Source organism: Paralichthys olivaceus, chromosome 19 (assembly GCF_024713975.1).
Source record: "Paralichthys olivaceus isolate ysfri-2021 chromosome 19, ASM2471397v2, whole genome shotgun sequence".
NCBI lineage: Eukaryota > Metazoa > Chordata > Actinopteri > Pleuronectiformes > Paralichthyidae > Paralichthys > Paralichthys olivaceus.
The window spans coordinates 12,815,497-12,833,847 of NC_091111.1; the positions used below are offsets into that span (position 1 = coordinate 12,815,497).

General features: G+C 41.5%; 1 protein-coding gene across 4 annotated transcripts in view; it reads right to left on the reverse strand.

Annotated features, from left to right (window-relative positions):
- Positions 1-18,351, reverse strand: part of stxbp5a (syntaxin binding protein 5a (tomosyn)) — an 82,237-nt gene that overhangs the window by 17,921 nt on the left and 45,965 nt on the right. For all 4 annotated transcript variants that reach the window (XM_069515475.1, XM_069515474.1, XM_069515477.1 and 1 more), the window contains exons 7-13: positions 14,415-14,478; positions 13,049-13,132; positions 5,012-5,135; positions 3,472-3,550; positions 2,965-3,119; positions 671-743; positions 395-542 (exon numbers count right to left, since the gene is read on the reverse strand). In XM_069515475.1, coding sequence (XP_069371576.1) covers positions 395-542; positions 671-743; positions 2,965-3,119; positions 3,472-3,550; positions 5,012-5,135; positions 13,049-13,132; positions 14,415-14,478 — 727 coding nt within the window. The remainder of the gene's footprint in view (positions 1-394; positions 543-670; positions 744-2,964; positions 3,120-3,471; positions 3,551-5,011; positions 5,136-13,048; positions 13,133-14,414; positions 14,479-18,351) is intronic.

Sequence of the window (18,351 nt, forward strand, 5' to 3'; positions counted from 1 at the left end):
ATAATTTATCCCCTCTTGTCATTGTTCGTCCCACCAGGCACTATCCTGAGCCCCCAAGTTTTTACTTCCACTGAATATATTTAAGTCTGGGTCAGGTCAGATCTTATATTAATGGTTGACTTATTGACTTCACAGGAACCCCGTTAAAATGCAAATGTGTAAAAATCTGTCTACAAGAATGAATACAGCTCTTTATATATGGAAAATGAATAATGAATAAATACATAATATTTACTTGGTTTTAAATTAAACGGTCTTTCAAGGACATTTCTATTTTTCATATAATTGATTCTAAATTACTCAGAAATCACTTTGCAAAACTTTATTTGTTTCTGTTTAGGTTTCTTCAGCATCAGTGGGAAAAAGAACAGGATGCAGTTTTCCTGTATTGTACCTTTTTGCTGTAGCCCTGTCGTTTCTGCCGCGAGCCAACAGAGTAAAGTGCAGGTATGAGGTCCACAGGGCAGTCGGCAAAGTACTCGCAGCAGGTCACAGGAGACTCGTGGATGGTCAGAGGATAGGGATTTTCGAATATGGGGTAACTGATGACAGGACAGAACAGAAACAAATAAATAATAATTAATATTTATAAGAGTAAGTTGAGGTGTAAAGGCAATAGAATAAAGACAACAACCTCAAGATTGTCATGTTTGATATTTTTGACCCTCACCCATTTTGTGCAAGGTCGATCACCACTAAATCCTTCTCCAGAAGGACCACCACAGCGTAAGGTTCCTGAAAATCTGAACACAGAAACACAACTTTAGTAATTTCGCAATTCCTTTAGAGCTTTCTTCTTTGAAATCTGCAAACCACAGGGGGAGGAATATCTCTGAGTTTCTATGGTAAATGTATGTACACCCTGAAGACATATATATTATTCTAAGTGATTTATAACTGTAGGGGATATTGCTCTGGTTAAATATTTGTATCAGTCTCTTTAAAGATAGACTTTCATTTGCCACCTTAAGACGAATCTCACATAAAATAAATATCTTAACTGATATAATGAATATAACAGCATCCTCAACATAGACACAACAGCGGAGCGAGTCCCGAATTACCCATAATGCTCAATAAACGACATGTATACATCTCCTCCTCAGATGAAGGCTTGTTTTTTATTAATATTATATTATATATTAATATCCACATATGAATGCAGATGAATGAAAAAGCTGATCGCTGATGCATTTCAGTCAGTGTGTTCCGACTCTTTTTTTGCTTTCCCCACAGAACGTTTACCTGGAGGCAAGCAAAGCCTGCTCAAACGTGATTGGTTGAATTTGAAAAATAATCCAAGCGGCTTCAAACTCCTGTCCATCGCCTATAGATTCTGAATATTCACATGCAGAACCGGTTTATAGAGATGTTGGTTGTGATGCAGGTTAATGCTAATAAAGAATCCAGGTTGATTTTTAGAGAATATATTACTGTTTTTTGCTGAGAACCTTTTAACCACAGTAGCTGGTTAAGTAGGGGGTTAAACGCCTTGCCGAAGGGCACCTTGACAAAATCTATGGGAATAAAGATTATGACCAGGTTGCCTCTCTAACCTCAAATCGCCTGCTGCCCTGAGGCTATGTCCACCGCAGTAATGAAGCACAGGTCTTTGCATTATGTATACACAGCAGCTACCATCCCCCTGTTTTGGGGGATATTTGATTTAGAAATAGCATCGCACACACACAAACATTTTGTTATGTCCTATTTGAGTGGATGTGGATGAGTGGCATGTCTCAGACTGTCACCAAGGTTAAAGCTCTTTGACAATTCTGTCACATCTCGCTCCTCTTTACTTCTCTGGTGCTGGTCGACAAGGGATTTCACATTCTGTTGCGTAAATCAACTCGCCGACCACTGTCGCCATGTCCGTCTGTGCTGGGATTTAGGAGCTGGGAATAGCAACTATAATTACGGCTACTTTCAAGGCTGATTAAGCTTAAGACACAAACAAATTACAAATCTAATCAAACACTTGTTTTAAATTACGAAGACAGAAAAGTAAAAAGGATGTAGACGACAAATAAGGAACAGAACAAACAAAACGAAAAAGAAAGATGCCATAAGGCCATAACAGCCAGCAAGGGAATTATTGGGTGATAATTCCCTGTGGATTTGTTGCCATGAGTGACCTCTTCCGTATAGGGTTAGTTATGTGACTTATACGATCCAGTGAAAATACATACAATTTTGACTATAGTAGATTTAAGCTTTAAAAATACAGACTTTAAGAAACTAAACTTTATTTCTGACAAGGCAAGAACAGCCCACATTTATTATAGGTTATATTAAGTTTACTATGAGAAACTTTTAAACACATACTTTGTCTTTGTGACTTGTTTCCACACAGTACTGGGGTATATAAACTGCAGCATCATCTGCAGCCACATCATCATGGATTACACATTAACACTGCTTAACTCAGCCAGACATGTATTGTGTAATCCACAGACACAATAATGTCCATTACCAGATGAAATCAACGGGTGGTGACATAAGGTTGCCAGTGAAATAATGAAGTCACCACTGTTACATAACTCACTAATCCTTCCTGTGACTGTATATGTGCGAGATAACGCTGCACCAGAGTTTACGTACTGGATTTAAAACGCACAGGATCCTGCACCAATTCATCTCCACTCAGACTTGTTTCAGCTGTTGACTTCTCCATACAGGAAATTAGATAATAATGTAATTTATATGGAAGGATACTGTGTAGAAAGAGATGAAATGAAAATCTAATATTCAGTGACAGATAATGAAAGTGAAATCGGATCCTTCCCTCTTGGGAAATTTCATATTTATTACAGAAACACACAAACACAAGAGGAAGCAGTCCAACATAATTAAACACCAGATAGGTGTGTGTTGGCGTAGCCATGCGTGTGTGTGTGTGTGTTTTTCCATGAATATGATGACAATTTCCACACAAACATAATACTCAGACATGCACACACTCACCATTAGGGTATGGTGTCTCACAGAGTGTGAGGAAATCTACTATGGGATAGTCCATCTCAAGCACAGCCGTACTCTTTCCGTGCATTACCGTCAGACATGGCCGCCGGCCCACCGTGTCATAGGACAGACCACCAGACAGGATTATGAAGGGTTCCCTGGAACGAACACACGCATGTGCATTATACCATTACATAAAGGACTTTTATACACTGGCCTTGAATTTAAGAGGATACATTAAACAGCAGGTCAACATGATGACAACATTGATTTGCCTTATGCTATGTTACCAGATGAGTTAATCTGACTACACAACTTAACTAACTGTAGAGTACACTCAATATGAAACTCACAAAAAAAAACCATGATAAAAGCCATTTACATCGTATAAATAAAAGACTGAGTGGTGGGTAGGTCATTGTCTATGGCACATGCACAACATGCACATCTGTGTGTGTGTGTGTTTGTGTGTGTGTGTGTGTGTGTGTGTGTGAGAGAGAGAGAGCGTACCCATTTCTTGTGGTTTTGTACTCCACTTTGAGAATAGGTTTACAAGGCTCTGGCTTCTTCCCGTCCTTGGGCTGTTTTCCTAAAAATAGCACAAACAGAAGTTACTTGAGTTATGAACTATCACTGACGAGCCAAACTGGGCCCTGAGGCAGGTTATACAAGGCAGGTCTCTGTATAATAAAGAACAACTTTGAATAACTACATCTAAATAACAGATATCTAAAAAGACAATTAAAGGAGGACTTATAAGCCTTACTTAAACCTGTCAAAGGAACTTTGCATAATTGCCCATTAAATACCAAACTAATTATGCATGCAGCAGTGGGAGAAACAACTAATTAAAAAGCCTGTGTGGCGAAATCCTCTCTGCAATCCCTTACACACAAACCCAGGTTGAGTAAGTGTTAGAAGTTTTTCTTTTCTCTTTGTTCCCCTCTCTGACTCCCTCACTCTCTTTGTCCATTTGTCGCTCTCACACTTCCACTCTTTTTTCCTTCCAGGTCCTTCATCTGGGTGAGCTGTCAAAGTGCTGGGTGGGATGAGTAGTTGTGTGGGGCGGGGGGGGCAGAGGAGTGTGGATTAAAATACATCTTCAAAAGAGCAGACTTGCTTTTCTGCAGGAAATAAACAGAGCACTGGTACTGGTGTGTGTGTGTGTGTGTGTGTGTGTGTGTGTGTGTGTGTGTGTGTGTGTGTGTGTGTGTGTGTGTGTGTGTGTGTGTGTGTGTGCGCACTCGCGGAGACCCAGAGCAGAGCAAACAGAGGCAGGACATAATTGAACTGACAATAATCCTCTGACTGAAATGAGGAAACGATGAGGGAGCCGTGTGTGGCGAGACTTTTGAGGGATGGCTATGCTGAATATAGAGCGGGTCATGTGACTCGCAGAGGTCGCTGAAAGCACTGGTGTGACGAATCTCTGAAACCTGACTGTAATAGCTGTATTAGTCGCCCAAGTTATCAGACAAGGCGGAATCAGTTTGGATTTCATGACAAAGGAAAAGATGCATCAAACGTCTTTAAGTCTCTCAGGTATTTGTAAAGTTAAGAACAGTCTGATATGGACAAGTGGTTTCCAGTAGAGCCCGACCAATACTGGTATCCCCGTTTATGTTTGCCAATATGTGTTAATATGAAAACTTTTATTTTACAGAATAAACAATGCAGAAAATATCGGCGTCCATGTTCACATTTTACAAAAATATCAGCAGATATATTCAGAATTTTTTTTAATTACAAAATATTAGTATTAGCATTGGCCCCCAAATCCATATCAGCGGAGCTCCAATATTAAGTCACCTGGAGGGGTTCAAACCCGCTTGCTGTGACCACTGGACCACCGTCCCCTAGTTACTGAAATCAGGATGTAAAATGAAAGCTCTTTCTTCCCAGATTTCCCACCATGCAACACTTTATGTAAACGCTGCACAGCATCTGTTGTACAGGAAGCAACACATGAGTGAATGAGGTTGTAGTTTGATGACACACCCCTGTGTTTGTGTACGAGTGAGTGTTTATGTGTGTGCGACCAGCTTCTTACCGTGTGGGGTGATTGTCTGTATGGGTTTGCCCTGGCCCCTGACGTTCCATATGGTCAGAGTTCCATCTGAGTGACTGCAAATGAACTGCTTGCCCTCGTGATGCCAGGCAACTGAGTGGATCGCCTAGGAAATGACAGGAAGGAAGCAGGAAGAAGGGAGTGGGTCAGTGGTTCAGCGGGATGAACCATCGTGTGCCACCTTCTCCCTTACACTACAGGTTTGTTGAATCGCCGCAGCCATACAGCACATGGTGTTCATATGTGGGTTAAACTCCTGTGATTCTGGATTTTATAGACTCGAACAGATGGTGAAAGTGAGAAAAAGGACCCTGGCCACTGACATCACTGCACTTCCTGGGGCATTAATGCATAAATTAGAAGAAACCTTTATATGACCCATTTACTGGAAGTAGAATGGATTGGTCATTTTATCCAGAGATGCAAAAGCAAAGGTTTACCACATTATGGTAAATTTTGCAATATATGTATGTATGTAAAAATAAAAAATTGAGTCTAATATGTACATGAGCTGACAACCGCTCAACTTGAATAAAATGAAGCATCTAATGTGTACATGGGAAGCTATTAATGTTAACAGAGCTCAGGTTTTCAAAACCAAGACAAAGCTACAGGTGAGAAAAATAAGGAACCAAATGAAGAAACTGATACAGGGACGATTAAAAAAAAGATAAATAAGGAAATACGAGAGCAAGAGCTGGAGAGACAATGTCCCTTCTGTCCTCTCATCTTCCCAACCACCTGAAACAGTCCTGCTGCTGCTGTAAACTCGGCTCATGATTTATCTACTGACAAGCGATCGCTGAAAACACAAACACATCATGACCAAAGTATGCCAGTAAAGGGCAACCTTGCTTATTGATGCCCTTTTCATAGCTCGTTATTAAACCCGCCGAACGTTTTGACATTAAGTAAATACGATGATGTGTGGCAAAATCTGTGTGAAGCTCGCAACCCCCACTTTCAAAGGCTCATCACACAAATTTTCACCAGGAACCCCTACATCCCATCACAGGCCTGGACCTCTGTCAGGGAAAATGCTTTTCCTTTCAGAGACAATGATGGGACACATTCTCTTAAAAGACGCCTAGAATGTGTTATACCCTTATTTTGAGAAGCACTCTCTCCGTATAAGATTGTTTTGACAGTCTTCAAGTTGTTCCCACCTTCCGCTGTTATGGAATATCACACAGCTCTGACAACAGCTCCACTTATAGTTGAATAGTTAACTAGCGACAGGTTTTCCACGTCCTTGTCTCCCATCGTTCATTCAGAATGAATGATAGCGTCGCAGCCGATGCCGCCGTGAGCACACGGTTAAGGCAATTTACTCTAATTGCCGTTTATCGTGTGTATCAATTTTGCCTTCAGTGTGTCATTAGTCATAATTGTGTGTCAGGCTCAACTGAAAGTGCAGAATTTTCCAGAAAATAGCTAAACATGTGACACCATTGATACGCCCGCCACAACACACCTAATCGAATCTGTCCCAGAGTGAAGCGTTTATAGGTTTGGTGGGTAATGACGCCCATCTGTTCCTCGCTGGTAAAGTATGTGATCCTTTACATTGTGGTTCTTGGCCAGATCTTAAATTCACAAAGACGACACTGCGGAATTGTTTGCATCCAACAAAGGACTGAAAAACAAAAACAGTGAGGGGTTTCTGAGGAGCATGTTTTTGGATGCACGCTGTCTAGGTCTCATTATCCCAGTTTTCTCAGTGGGACTTCCTCCAGGTCACTGTTAGCTCGATGAGGCAGAGCTATGGTTATGTGACATCACGCTGCATCGGCACACAGACTCAAGTTGTCTCATTACACAGTTAATGACTCATTCCCTCTCCCTCCCTTAAAGACACACAAATCGAACATGACTAAAGTTCTAAAAAGCTATCGTCCGTCCTCTGGTTGTGGAGTTTCCTGATGTCCTCTTTGCGATGTTTGTTTTCTCGGAACTAATTAGAGGTGTGATGAGTAATGGCTTAGGTGCCTTTTTTAAGCTGGTGGGGGATGTGTGTCCTTGTGGGCAAAGCGATGGGGTCTGTGGGACGCAGCCAAGTGGCCAAGAAGAGGAGATTGTTCGTCAATGATTTGTTGCCAGAAGTAATTCATCAGTGCGGAGAGCCAGGTGGTGTGGATGTGGTTTCCTCAGGTGTCCTGAACGCATAGTTTAACAAATTAGTGATTCTGTAATTCTGAAAACAGACATGTAGTGTATTCTCAGGGATCTGGGTCCACTGTAAGTGAATCTGCGGATCTCCAAGAAAATTGTAGTGGCTCAAACTTGTTCACACTTTTATGAGCAATAGCCCTGATTCACCCAAACAGTGATGGAGTTCTAGAAATCTATCAATGCATTGTTTACTGAGACAGTCCCAAGAGGGAACACTGTGCTGTGTTTAATGGGAAAATGAGCAAGCTAATTGAAACACATGGTGCTCATCATATCAAACAATACCAATTAAAATGACTAATTTCATGATTTATTGCATTAGGTCAGTTTCTCGCAGATTGGTCTTTGGGGGATGAAGACACTTATTAAGAGTCACACACATCAGCATTGCACAAACACACAACTGTGTGGCAAACACAATACATAAACACAAACTGAGATTGGTGAAGGGAACCGACAAATACATAAACATGCATATCATATCATAATTACCCGTAATTATAATAATTTCTGCCAGCATTGTGTCACATAGGAGCACAAAGACAGCTTTGCCCTTTAAGACACACACATACAAACATGATCTATCACAGCAGGGGTAACTCAGCTCAAGTAGAAAAACAAAAAAGAATCTTTAAAATAAATTGAGGGCAAAGTGTGTCAACAGTGATTTCCAAAGAGCAACATCTTTCTGGTTTGGAACATGAACTGTTTTCTACTTGTGTTTTTCTGATGTGCTTATTATATAAACGCTGAACTTCAATTTACCCATCAAGACTTGTGCTACGTTGAAAAATGATGATGCAGTGTTAGAATGAATCTCCCTGGGCACCATAAGTACGTAGTAAGTTGTTGGCAATCCAATTAATCAATCAATCAATCATTCTATTCTTGTATCTATATTTAACCCTGCACACAAGTATTGAACCGGCAGAGTGACTTACACATTTAAAAATATAATCTGCCATTACAGATCAGACATAGCAAAGTAAACCCATTTTTATTTTTCATGTCAGGAAAGTTTTCAACAAATCTTGAATGCCAGATGTGTGTGAGAATCTTCTTCCTGATGGACAGAGCCCCGGAAACACAGACCATTACATAGATATTCTATTCACTACTGTGCCAGACCTGCTAAATGACGCATCAGCTATGAATAGTTAAGTCGCATGTCTGTATTCTCAACAAGTCTGAGGGGGAAAGAAAGTATTTCCTAATGAAGCCAGACTCTGGTCCAATACAAATGAGTTTGTATCATTTGCTTTTAATCTTATTAGGCAACCAGATGGTAATTTATGGCACATGAATACATCATAATTAAGTCAACTGAGCTGTCTGGCATTATACTGTATTTTCCTATAAGGGCGAAATCACACTTGTAGAACTAGATTCAAAATGTGCTACTTATCGGTTGACAACTTGTTTTAAATCTGACTGAAACTGTATCAGGTTGTGTGTTATACGTTCTGGTGTTAACACGTCGATAACACAAAGTCCTTCACAGGTAGAGTCGAGAAAACTTGCTTGGAATTAAGTCATTAATACTTGGTATCCGTGGGAACTAGTACTAGCACTGTATTAATGTGTTACTATCTGCCTTTATCCACGTTTCACAATGTTGTATTTTGTATGTTTGTATGTGTGCAGAAACATTTCATGATTATCATATACTGGGCTAAATATGGAGACTGCTTTTCTGACACTGAAGATGAGATGGATTACAGAATACAAGGGATTTGAAGCCGTTTGTTTAAAGCAGACAATAGAATAAATTGGTGAGTTTTTATTATAGGCCTAAAATACATGCATTCATTTAGAGGGGGAAGGAACTCCATTCTGTGTGCAATATCAGCCAGTCATCAGGTCTGGACTCTGATCAAGGTTTTTGAGTCAGACAGAGAGAGTGGAGCAGGGTCGGGCTAATGGATGCTCTCTGGCTAGCACTCACTGGAAGCCAATACATCTCATGCACAGCTAATAATAGACAATCCACTGAAACAGCGAACGATGAGTTCTGTCAACTTTATGAAAGCGTGTGAAATCATACGTTTTATCGCCTCTGCTGTATGAGTGAGCTCGTTGTTGTCAGGTTAAATTCACTGATTTGCTGACATGTCCGCAGGTTGACAGTGTCTATAACTAACAAAAGCTGCCTTCATTTGAGCCAAAACTATTTTATCACTTCCCTTCCTGTGTGAATTATACTAGCTGATATTCTGTGAGAAGTTTTGGAAACATTTTTACAAACCAGCGTTACCCACAGAGATCATTTATGTCTATCCTTTGAAATCACGGACTGCCTTGTTTCTACAAATTTACATCAGAACTAAAATATGGCTTAAGACATGCTTGTTCAAAAAGTCTCAATTTATATCTGCTGGCTTACTAAGCTGCTGAAAGGAAGAAGAGGAAAAGCTCCCTTGTTCGTTTCAGTCAACAACTTTGATACTTTGCAGCGGGCTTCTAGGCAAATGGAGTTTGAATGAAAGCACACAGCGGGGAAAAAAAGAGCGCGCAGCAGGAAAAATATAGCTTGCGATGGATTGGATGTTTGTAAGAAAGTTATTTCACCGAGCAGCATTGTTTGAAGAGGCTTTACGAGGATGAAGTTGTGCACAAATTTCATGTCAGAGAATGACAGCAAATTATTCTGATTGTACCGAGTCATTCATGCATGACAAATTTCTTATAATTAAACGTTTTAAACATACATTTTATTGCAGTAAAGCAAAACATTGATATCATCACATCAACATAGACACATGTTACTATAGCAACGCACATTTAGTTCTTCACCGTCTCAGTCACCGCTCCTGAGTTAGTCAGTAAATTTCAACACACATATCACTTGATGTCACGTTGTATATAAACATCCAAAATCTGACACCACTCTCCAAAAGACCCGATTTCATCTTGTTATACATTATATTTGTCAAAGCGTTTCGACTCTACCCTGCCCTCTAGTGGATGTACTGCTTATCAACAATCAAACAATTACCGTTCAGTGATGGTTACATTGTTTAAAACAGACATTTCAACAAACAGATCTCGTTTCTCATGTAAAAGCAGCATAAATGAGCCTTGACCCAAAAAAAACACCATCACTCTGTACTCCATCTAATTCGTGTTGGTTACACCATGGTCCATTACAGAAAAGTCATGGAGCGATTATAACGGCACTCGTGATGCAGCACAGCAGAACACAAGAATCGTCCTCAGGGTCTATGAAGTCTGGTCTGGGACAAATTGAAACTTTAAAGATATCTGACAACCATCTGAAGAACTTTTGGACAAACACAGTTTTAGCCAACACATTCCAAAACACAGGACAGAGCAGCCGTGTGTCGCAGGCTCTTTGGCCTCATCAGTGTCAGCCATAATTGAGTGAAGTGAGCAGTAGCCTCCCAAACCCCACCCCTACTCACTCCCCCAGACCGCCTCCTAAATTCCAACCCACTCATGCACCAGTCTCTGGAGAGGTGTCACTGCAGGGGTTTGGAGAGATGAGATGAGCTCCCTCAGGAGATTCAATACTAGCGACTGTAATGCCCTGGGTGCAGCGAGAGGATATTAGCTTATCAGAGAGAGAGAGAAACAGAGCAAAGACACAGAGAAAGAGAGTTTGTTGCATACTGAACATACAAAGTGCTCTAATTTCTGTAGTCCTCTGTGACTCTTGTTATCTCAGCGTGCTTACAGCTCCACAGCACTACCGATGAGGTGAGCACCAGAATAAGCGTTGAGATAATCTAATTATCTTACACATGTGGTCGGGCTCTGTGTCTGAGTACTACGCACACCACTGCATGACCAAGCACACAATGACTGTGCGCGTGTGTGAGATTGCACATGTGCACTCACAGCCATTCGACTGGCTTGGTCAAACTCAAAAATCTTGGGTTGCGACAGATTCGACTGCACCGAGTCTGTCACAAATCTATTATCAATCGTAAAGCAATCCAAATACATATGGAAATGAGACGCATGTAAGATTGCAAACCCATCAGGTGAAAGAACAGACAGCTTGGACCATAACCTGTATACAAAGATGGACGACATGACAGCTGGGACAAAACTGAAGCCAAGATGTCTCAAACATCGAATGCTGTTGCCCAGATTCTGACTCAAAATGCAAACGATGGCAGCGTTTGAATGCCGGATATTCTAGATTTATTTCTGGTGGCAGGAGTGGGGGTGTGTCATCCATCTTTATATACATTCAATGGTTAAAACAAAATAAACTAATCCTGTTAAATAAAGTTCTCCTCAGTTTTTAAGGTGCTCGATTTCTTACAATCTTAAAATCTGAATTAAATTAAAGGTCAAGCCTCTATACCACAGCTCCACCCCCCCAATCACTACTGTGCAGGCTTTGGCTCCAAATGACATCATCGGGGCACAGGGAAAGGTTCGTATCTGGGATATTTTAGCTTTGTGTCTGGACAGTGGGAGGACGTTAAGACATGTCGTCCATCTTTATATACAGTCTTTGGCTTCGACAGTGATAAATGTGGATGTAAGAGATATATGTAATGTATTGTGACAGGAAACACAGATTGAATCTATACTCAGGACACAGTCTTGGTTTGACACATGCCAGGTCCAGAGGGACTCTGAACAGCTCTGACACTGTCTGCGTTTTATTGTTGTGTTTTCGTTTATTTATAGACGCACACACTGTTGCCTCTGGGGAAGCCAATAAAGCCTCATGACTCAGTGCTTTAAAAAGTGGACCTTTAACACAACCGAGCTGCCCTTTTTACAACCGTAATATGCTAAAAAAAATCTCCCGGCAACCACACCTCAGAGACGTGTACCTGTGGAACTCTACAGGATAAATCATGAGAAAAGACATTAGTGTGAAAATAATTTCTTTAGTTATTCAGGTGCCAACAAAATACACTGATTTCCCAGGGTTACTAATTTCATGAATCCTACTTTCGAAAGCAGCAGCTAATGTTGAGGAATTATTTTTAATGACCTTTCCGATTCTTCTCAGATATGAATATCTCATTTAAGCCATTTTAAGATATAATCTCTGGGAAATGCTCTGATGATTAGGGTCCGGAAATGTTTTCACATATGAACAACAAAGCGGAAGCGTCTGCGCTTATAAATAAAAGCTCTTGAATTGTGTTGTCTTTTTGTTTGTCTCTTCAAGTGTCTCACCTCTTTTTCATCCTGAAATAGTTTAGTTTTTTTAAGTTTTGTATCCATTGCATGTTAGAAACATGGATTCTCCGGACGACATCCTACTGTATTCTCACATGGGCTCACTCAGACATTTTCCGGACATTTCACTAGAGGGTTGGCCGGACAAACTCAGGAGAATGACCAAAGCAACAGACTCAGAGATTTGCGTTCCTGCACACGGCCTCTCTGGATAATTTCAGGAAATTGGAGGAGTAGTTCTAGTGAGTTTGCTTAAAATCAGCTGTAAAACTCTTCTCTAGCAAACCAAAACACATTAGAGCTACTATTTCCTATGATACCCTGTAAACCTCCACCCTACAGGAAGTCCTGTTCCTTCCCAGTCAGCACTCTCTGTTTGAATTATCATCAGCTTTAAAACACAGGTGAGAGAAGAGACTCGCTCCCGCAGAGGTGTGTGTATGTACAGTATGTAAAAACAAGTCAACTTGAGCCTTGTCATCTGCAGTAAACTCTCAAATCTCAAGCTCCGTTTTTGTTCCAAGAATAAACTCTCTTACATGCGCAACCGCATACAGATCAGCTCATGCATATGTGATTTAATTCCAAGTTTCTGCATTAAAAGATACTCCGTAGATCAGAAGAGGCGAGCGACTGAAAGCCGTTAGAGAAGAAAGGAAATATGGGAGATTTGCCTACCTCATCGTAAGTGTAGCGATAGTCGGCCTTCTTTGATTTCAGATCCCACAGGGCCACGATCCCAGACTCGAATCCAATTATAAGCTGGAGAGGAAGAGCGACAGGCGAGTCAGTGCGATAGGTGGGAGAGATGACTGAGAGGAGATAGAATAGACCCCGTGATGGGCAGAGAAAGAGGTAATACATTTGACATTCAAACACAGCATGAAAGGAAGTCGGGTGCGAGCAGATGACACCGGCTCAGGGAGACACCTTGGCTCACGAGACATAATAATAGAAAATGCTAAGAGATTTTTTTGAGACCGTGAAGTCTTTATTTACAGAGACAACATCTTGTCCAGGTGGTTTAAAAATCAGAAACATGTGACTAAAGTAGCTGGACATACTATTTTGGGCCTGGGAAATTACCACCTCCTAGCACTCCACATTGGGTAGTTACTACTTCCGCCAAGGAGGTTTTGTTTCCGCTTGTCTGCTGGTTTGTTGGTTTGTTTCTCAGCAGGATTACTCAAAAACTATGGAATGGATTTCCATGAAACTTGGTGGAAGGATGGGACGTGGGCCAAGAAAGAATCCATACATTTTGGCATGGATTCAGAAAAAGGTGCAGATGCAGGAGGTTTTTTATCACTGCTCAATTTTTTACCAATTTCCCCAGGAATAAATCATGGATCTTAGTTGTTTGGTTGGTTTATTATTTGGTTTGTAGGCAGGATTACACAAAAACTCTTAGGCAGATTTCTATTGGTAAACTCTATTTAGTGCCAATCTAAAAGCAATTTTATTGAAATAAACTTTTATGTTTGAATTTGATCTGTTGCAGAAAAAATAATCAAACATTTTTATTATGACCTTAAAGGTTTTCAGTGGAGTTTTTGTCAGTTATTAACACTATGGAGATTTTGAGAGTTTGCTTCGTTTACGTGTTTTTTCTGCTGACCGAAAAAGGAAGCATGGAACACTGCAGGCCAGTGAACGTGGATGTTAATGAGGTATAGAGCTGCTTGTTTACACCTAAATGTTTATGAGAGGAGTTTGTTCGACCTGAATAATACTGGAAACACATTTTGATGAGAAACGCTGAATGTAAATATTACTTCAAGAAACCTCCACAGGGAAATCAAGCATTGCTAAAAATTCCCGTTACACATTTCATTCACGTTCGTTGATGAAAGTAACATTATGCTAAAAAACAGACTTAATCCTTAATCACAGACTCTGCAACACCCACACATCTCAAATAAGACTAAATGCTTTTGAAAACATGGTGAGGATAAGCGGTTTAATCTTGTGCATGCATATGCTGTGTATGATTGATACAGGAAGGAGATTGACAAGTATTTACTAAATGAAATTTAAGGTTTACCTTTCCCTCATCCATTGGGTTGTCACTTATATGGACGACAGGTCCAGGGTGAGCCTTGGAGGACCTTGAGAGACACAAAGACGAAGACAGATCAACATCAAAATGAGGCCACAGACGTATAGTTCTCTCACATCACATGGTGACAAAAAGAGGATAAAGGTAGGAAACAAGTGTCTTTGAACCTGAGGAAGGTCCACAAGGGAGGACAGAGCTGTCAATCACTCCAAGGCTCTAAAAGACTGTTCAAAGACATAAGCTCACTGAAGGTTGTGATGGATGGCTCCGTCAGGCCAGGCAATCCCCAATGGCTGTGTGTGTGTGCGTGTGTGTGTGTGTGTGTGTGTGCGTGTGCGCTTGTCCATGCAAGTGTGTGTGAGTGTCCATTTGCATGTCAGCAAAGAAGACAGCTCAAAAATGCTCGGCTGCCCCCTCATCTCTCCCTTCCTGTCTGCGCTTTACCCTCCAGACAGCCTTATGTCAAATCTGCTCGCTGTGTGCCACGTGGCAGCGCAATTTACCTAACCTGCCCTGCCTTAAAGATATGATGCAGGCTGAGGAATGCTAGAGAAGGTCATAGCTTGAAAAAGAGTGACTGTTAGAGCCTGAAACATGAGGGGAAGAAGGACGGGGGGTGTCTGATGAGGAGAGGAAGCGGAGAGCGCTGCAACCAAATGTAAGTAATGTAAAAAGGAGGGAAGGCAAAAGTCCTTTTTCTGGCCTGTGCCTTTGCAGAATTTTTTATTCATGAAATAGTCTGTGAGTGAAGTATGAAAAAAAAGTGTATGTCTCAATAAAAATAATACATTTAATAGAAATCCATTAAATTTTTAACACAATTGCTCAACTTACCTCAGCAATTTTACAGCTGTGTGTGGTTGTGTGTGTGTGTGTGTGTGTGTGTGTGTGTGTGTGTGTGTGTGTGTGTGTGTGAGAACGTAGCAGGTAGTGGGCAGACAGTCAGTCAGTCAGTTGTCTCTATATTTAGCCTGTTAGAGCCTTATTACCTAAGCTCTGCTGCAGCTGGAGCTGTTGATTTATCTAATCCCCCTTCACTGCCTGTCTCCCAGCTAACAGCCGGCCACAGCAGCATGCACACACACACACGCACACACAGAGAGAGATACAGAGACACATTAGCATGACGGCACAATTAAGACACATCTTTAACACCGAGCTCATTTGTAAAACACACACCCATAACGACTACCCTTTTGCTGCTTTGCAAAACACAGCGTGATCGCATAAAAGCCCCTCTCTCCTGTCCCACATGGTTCATCTCCTTTTGTTCGCAGGAATTTAGACGCAGTGTTCTCAGCGTTCCCCCGTGAGACACCGTAACCAATCTGTATTTGTTAAAAACCTGTTGTTTGGTAAATAAAATCGACATGAGCATATTCGCAAAGTCCACAAATGCACGTTAAGGGGAGATAAAGGAATCACCATAGCAACAGAGGCAGGACGGGCAGAGCACAGGCTCCCAAAAATCATCCATATACTCTGGCACAAACACACAAACCCACCCACACAAACACACACACATTTGTACTTCTATCTTTGTGAGGACGTTAATTAACGTAATGCATTCCCTACCTACCCCTTAACTCTAACAACCAAACACCTGAAACCTAACACTATCCGTAACCCTGAGATCAATGCTTCACTGTCAAACAGCCCTTTAAAGTTATCAGGACCAGCCCAAAATAAAAATTCCCACTTTCCCAAAATGTCCTCACTCTGTGTTAAAATTGAACTGGTCCTCACAAAGACAGAAGTACACACAGAGACACACAAGCTGCCTGCTTAACTACTTCAACACGCTGCTGTAACAACATTTCTGGCTGTATGCTGCTATTAACTCTGCATTTTGCATAGAGAGTGAACAGGGCTTCAGGGACATGAACATTTGGGTACGTGTGTTTAGAAGTGCATGTTTTTTATGCACTGTTGTTACTCTCATTGCATCATTTGCAGTTTCATTCCTATCTTTCAGCTTTTGATTCAAGGTCTGGCATATCTCACTCACACACGCACGCACGCACACACATACGCGCGTCTGTCACTGATAAACTAGATGCCCAATAGAAAACATTCAGAAAATCTGAAAATCTTAAGAGTCTTCCCCCTTTGGCTCCTTCCAATTTTTTGTAATGAAGCTTTACTGCAATTGCTTCTCAGTGTGTGGAATGGTGCCTAAGCAATCAGGGGAGCGAAACCTCATTGAATTTAAAAAATCTTGTCGGTGCTAGGACACAAACACAAACACACACACACTTGACTCATTGACATATTGCATTCCTTCGTCACTTACTCTTTAACCACAACTAAGTGCTGAACTCCAGGGGAAGTAATCTGTATACAGCTTTCAATTTCAACCTAAACCTAATACTGACTCTAAAACAAAGTCTTAACCCTCAAAAATCCCACCACACACTCGCAAGCCAAATATTCATCAATACGTGAACCGAATAATAAGCTATGAATTCTTTATGAGAATTAACATGTATTCTGTCAGCATACCTTATTAAAGCGCTTTACTACACACACTTCCACACTACGTGGGTGGTGAAGTCTTGAACATCTGTTGTCACCACAGGTGATGCTCTCTCAGGCGGCAGAGGCACAGTCACCATGACAGTGTCACCGCAGCAACATGGTTTGAAAGAGCTCTTAGCAGCACAACACAACACATGTGACATCAGAAGACTCTACCTGTGATCTTCAATACATGAAACTGCAAAAAGTCAAATCGTCAAACTGATTAAACCAGTGAGATCTGCTCTAACTGGGGCTCGACCGTGAGCCAGCCGGTGCCTCAGAGGATCGAGTCCCCCCGCAGCAGCCACAGGTTCTGACCCTAGCTGCTACACATCTTCCCCCATTTCACGCTTACTATCCAGTCAACAAAAGCAAAGCAATACTTTGTACACATGCTACAGTTTTAGTTTTTGCAGGTTTAGGTTTGTACTGAACTGAAAAAAACAGTCAGAACAAGCAACAGATGGAACTTATTTAAAATTCAACACTGCAGTGAAGACTGAGGAAGGACCATACGAACAATAATATCTTTTACGAACACAGATCCTTGCACTGAGCAAAATCATTTAAATAAGCAGGCTTGTCATTTGTAACTTCACACTCGAAGGACATGAGGATTTGGATGAAAGCTGTTTCCCCTACAGGAAATGTCACTGTTCAGGTTCTACACCTGCAGTCACCCCTGGAGTCACTGTGATGAATGGCCTAAAGGACACTGGAAGCTGAAGGATACTCTGACTCTTCCCCGGTGTGCTGTACCAGCTGATGAACCCACACGTGCTTTAAACCACATTATGCAGGAACATACTTTGATGCAAACAAAGTATTTACGGTAGCTTCAGGGTCCAGGAGTGGGAGAGGGGGAGGAAATGAAAGAGGTCAGAACAGGAGAGGCCTCTGGGCGCATGTATTCACATGAACTATGTGTCACAGAGAGCTGTTAACATTTTACCACTCCTGTCCCACTTCCTCCTCGCCTCTGTGTACCCAGTGACCATCAAGCTGCATCAAATCAAACGCACACAAAGATGCAGCCAAACACATGCTGCCAGCGACTAACATATTAACATGTGTGTATGTATACCGACAAATTGCACATGGGGTAAAAACATGCAGATTTACATGTGGCCCTGCTGCAGTGCCCTTAATGTGTAGAGCACTCAGTGAACTTTAGTGCCATGTAGTTACTGCAGGATGTGTGTGTGAGTCTTTTCAGTACAGTTAGAGGGAGCAGAAGTGTGAGTCATACAAACACACACACACAGCACTTGGCCCTGCCAGGGCAGGCCCGGGGCCACTGGCACAGCTTCTGCAGCTCGTCTCCAAATAGCAGGGCCCGAGGGAAGATGACCCCCGAGCTCGTCACATCCTAGCTTCATTACAACAATCACAACAGAAGAGA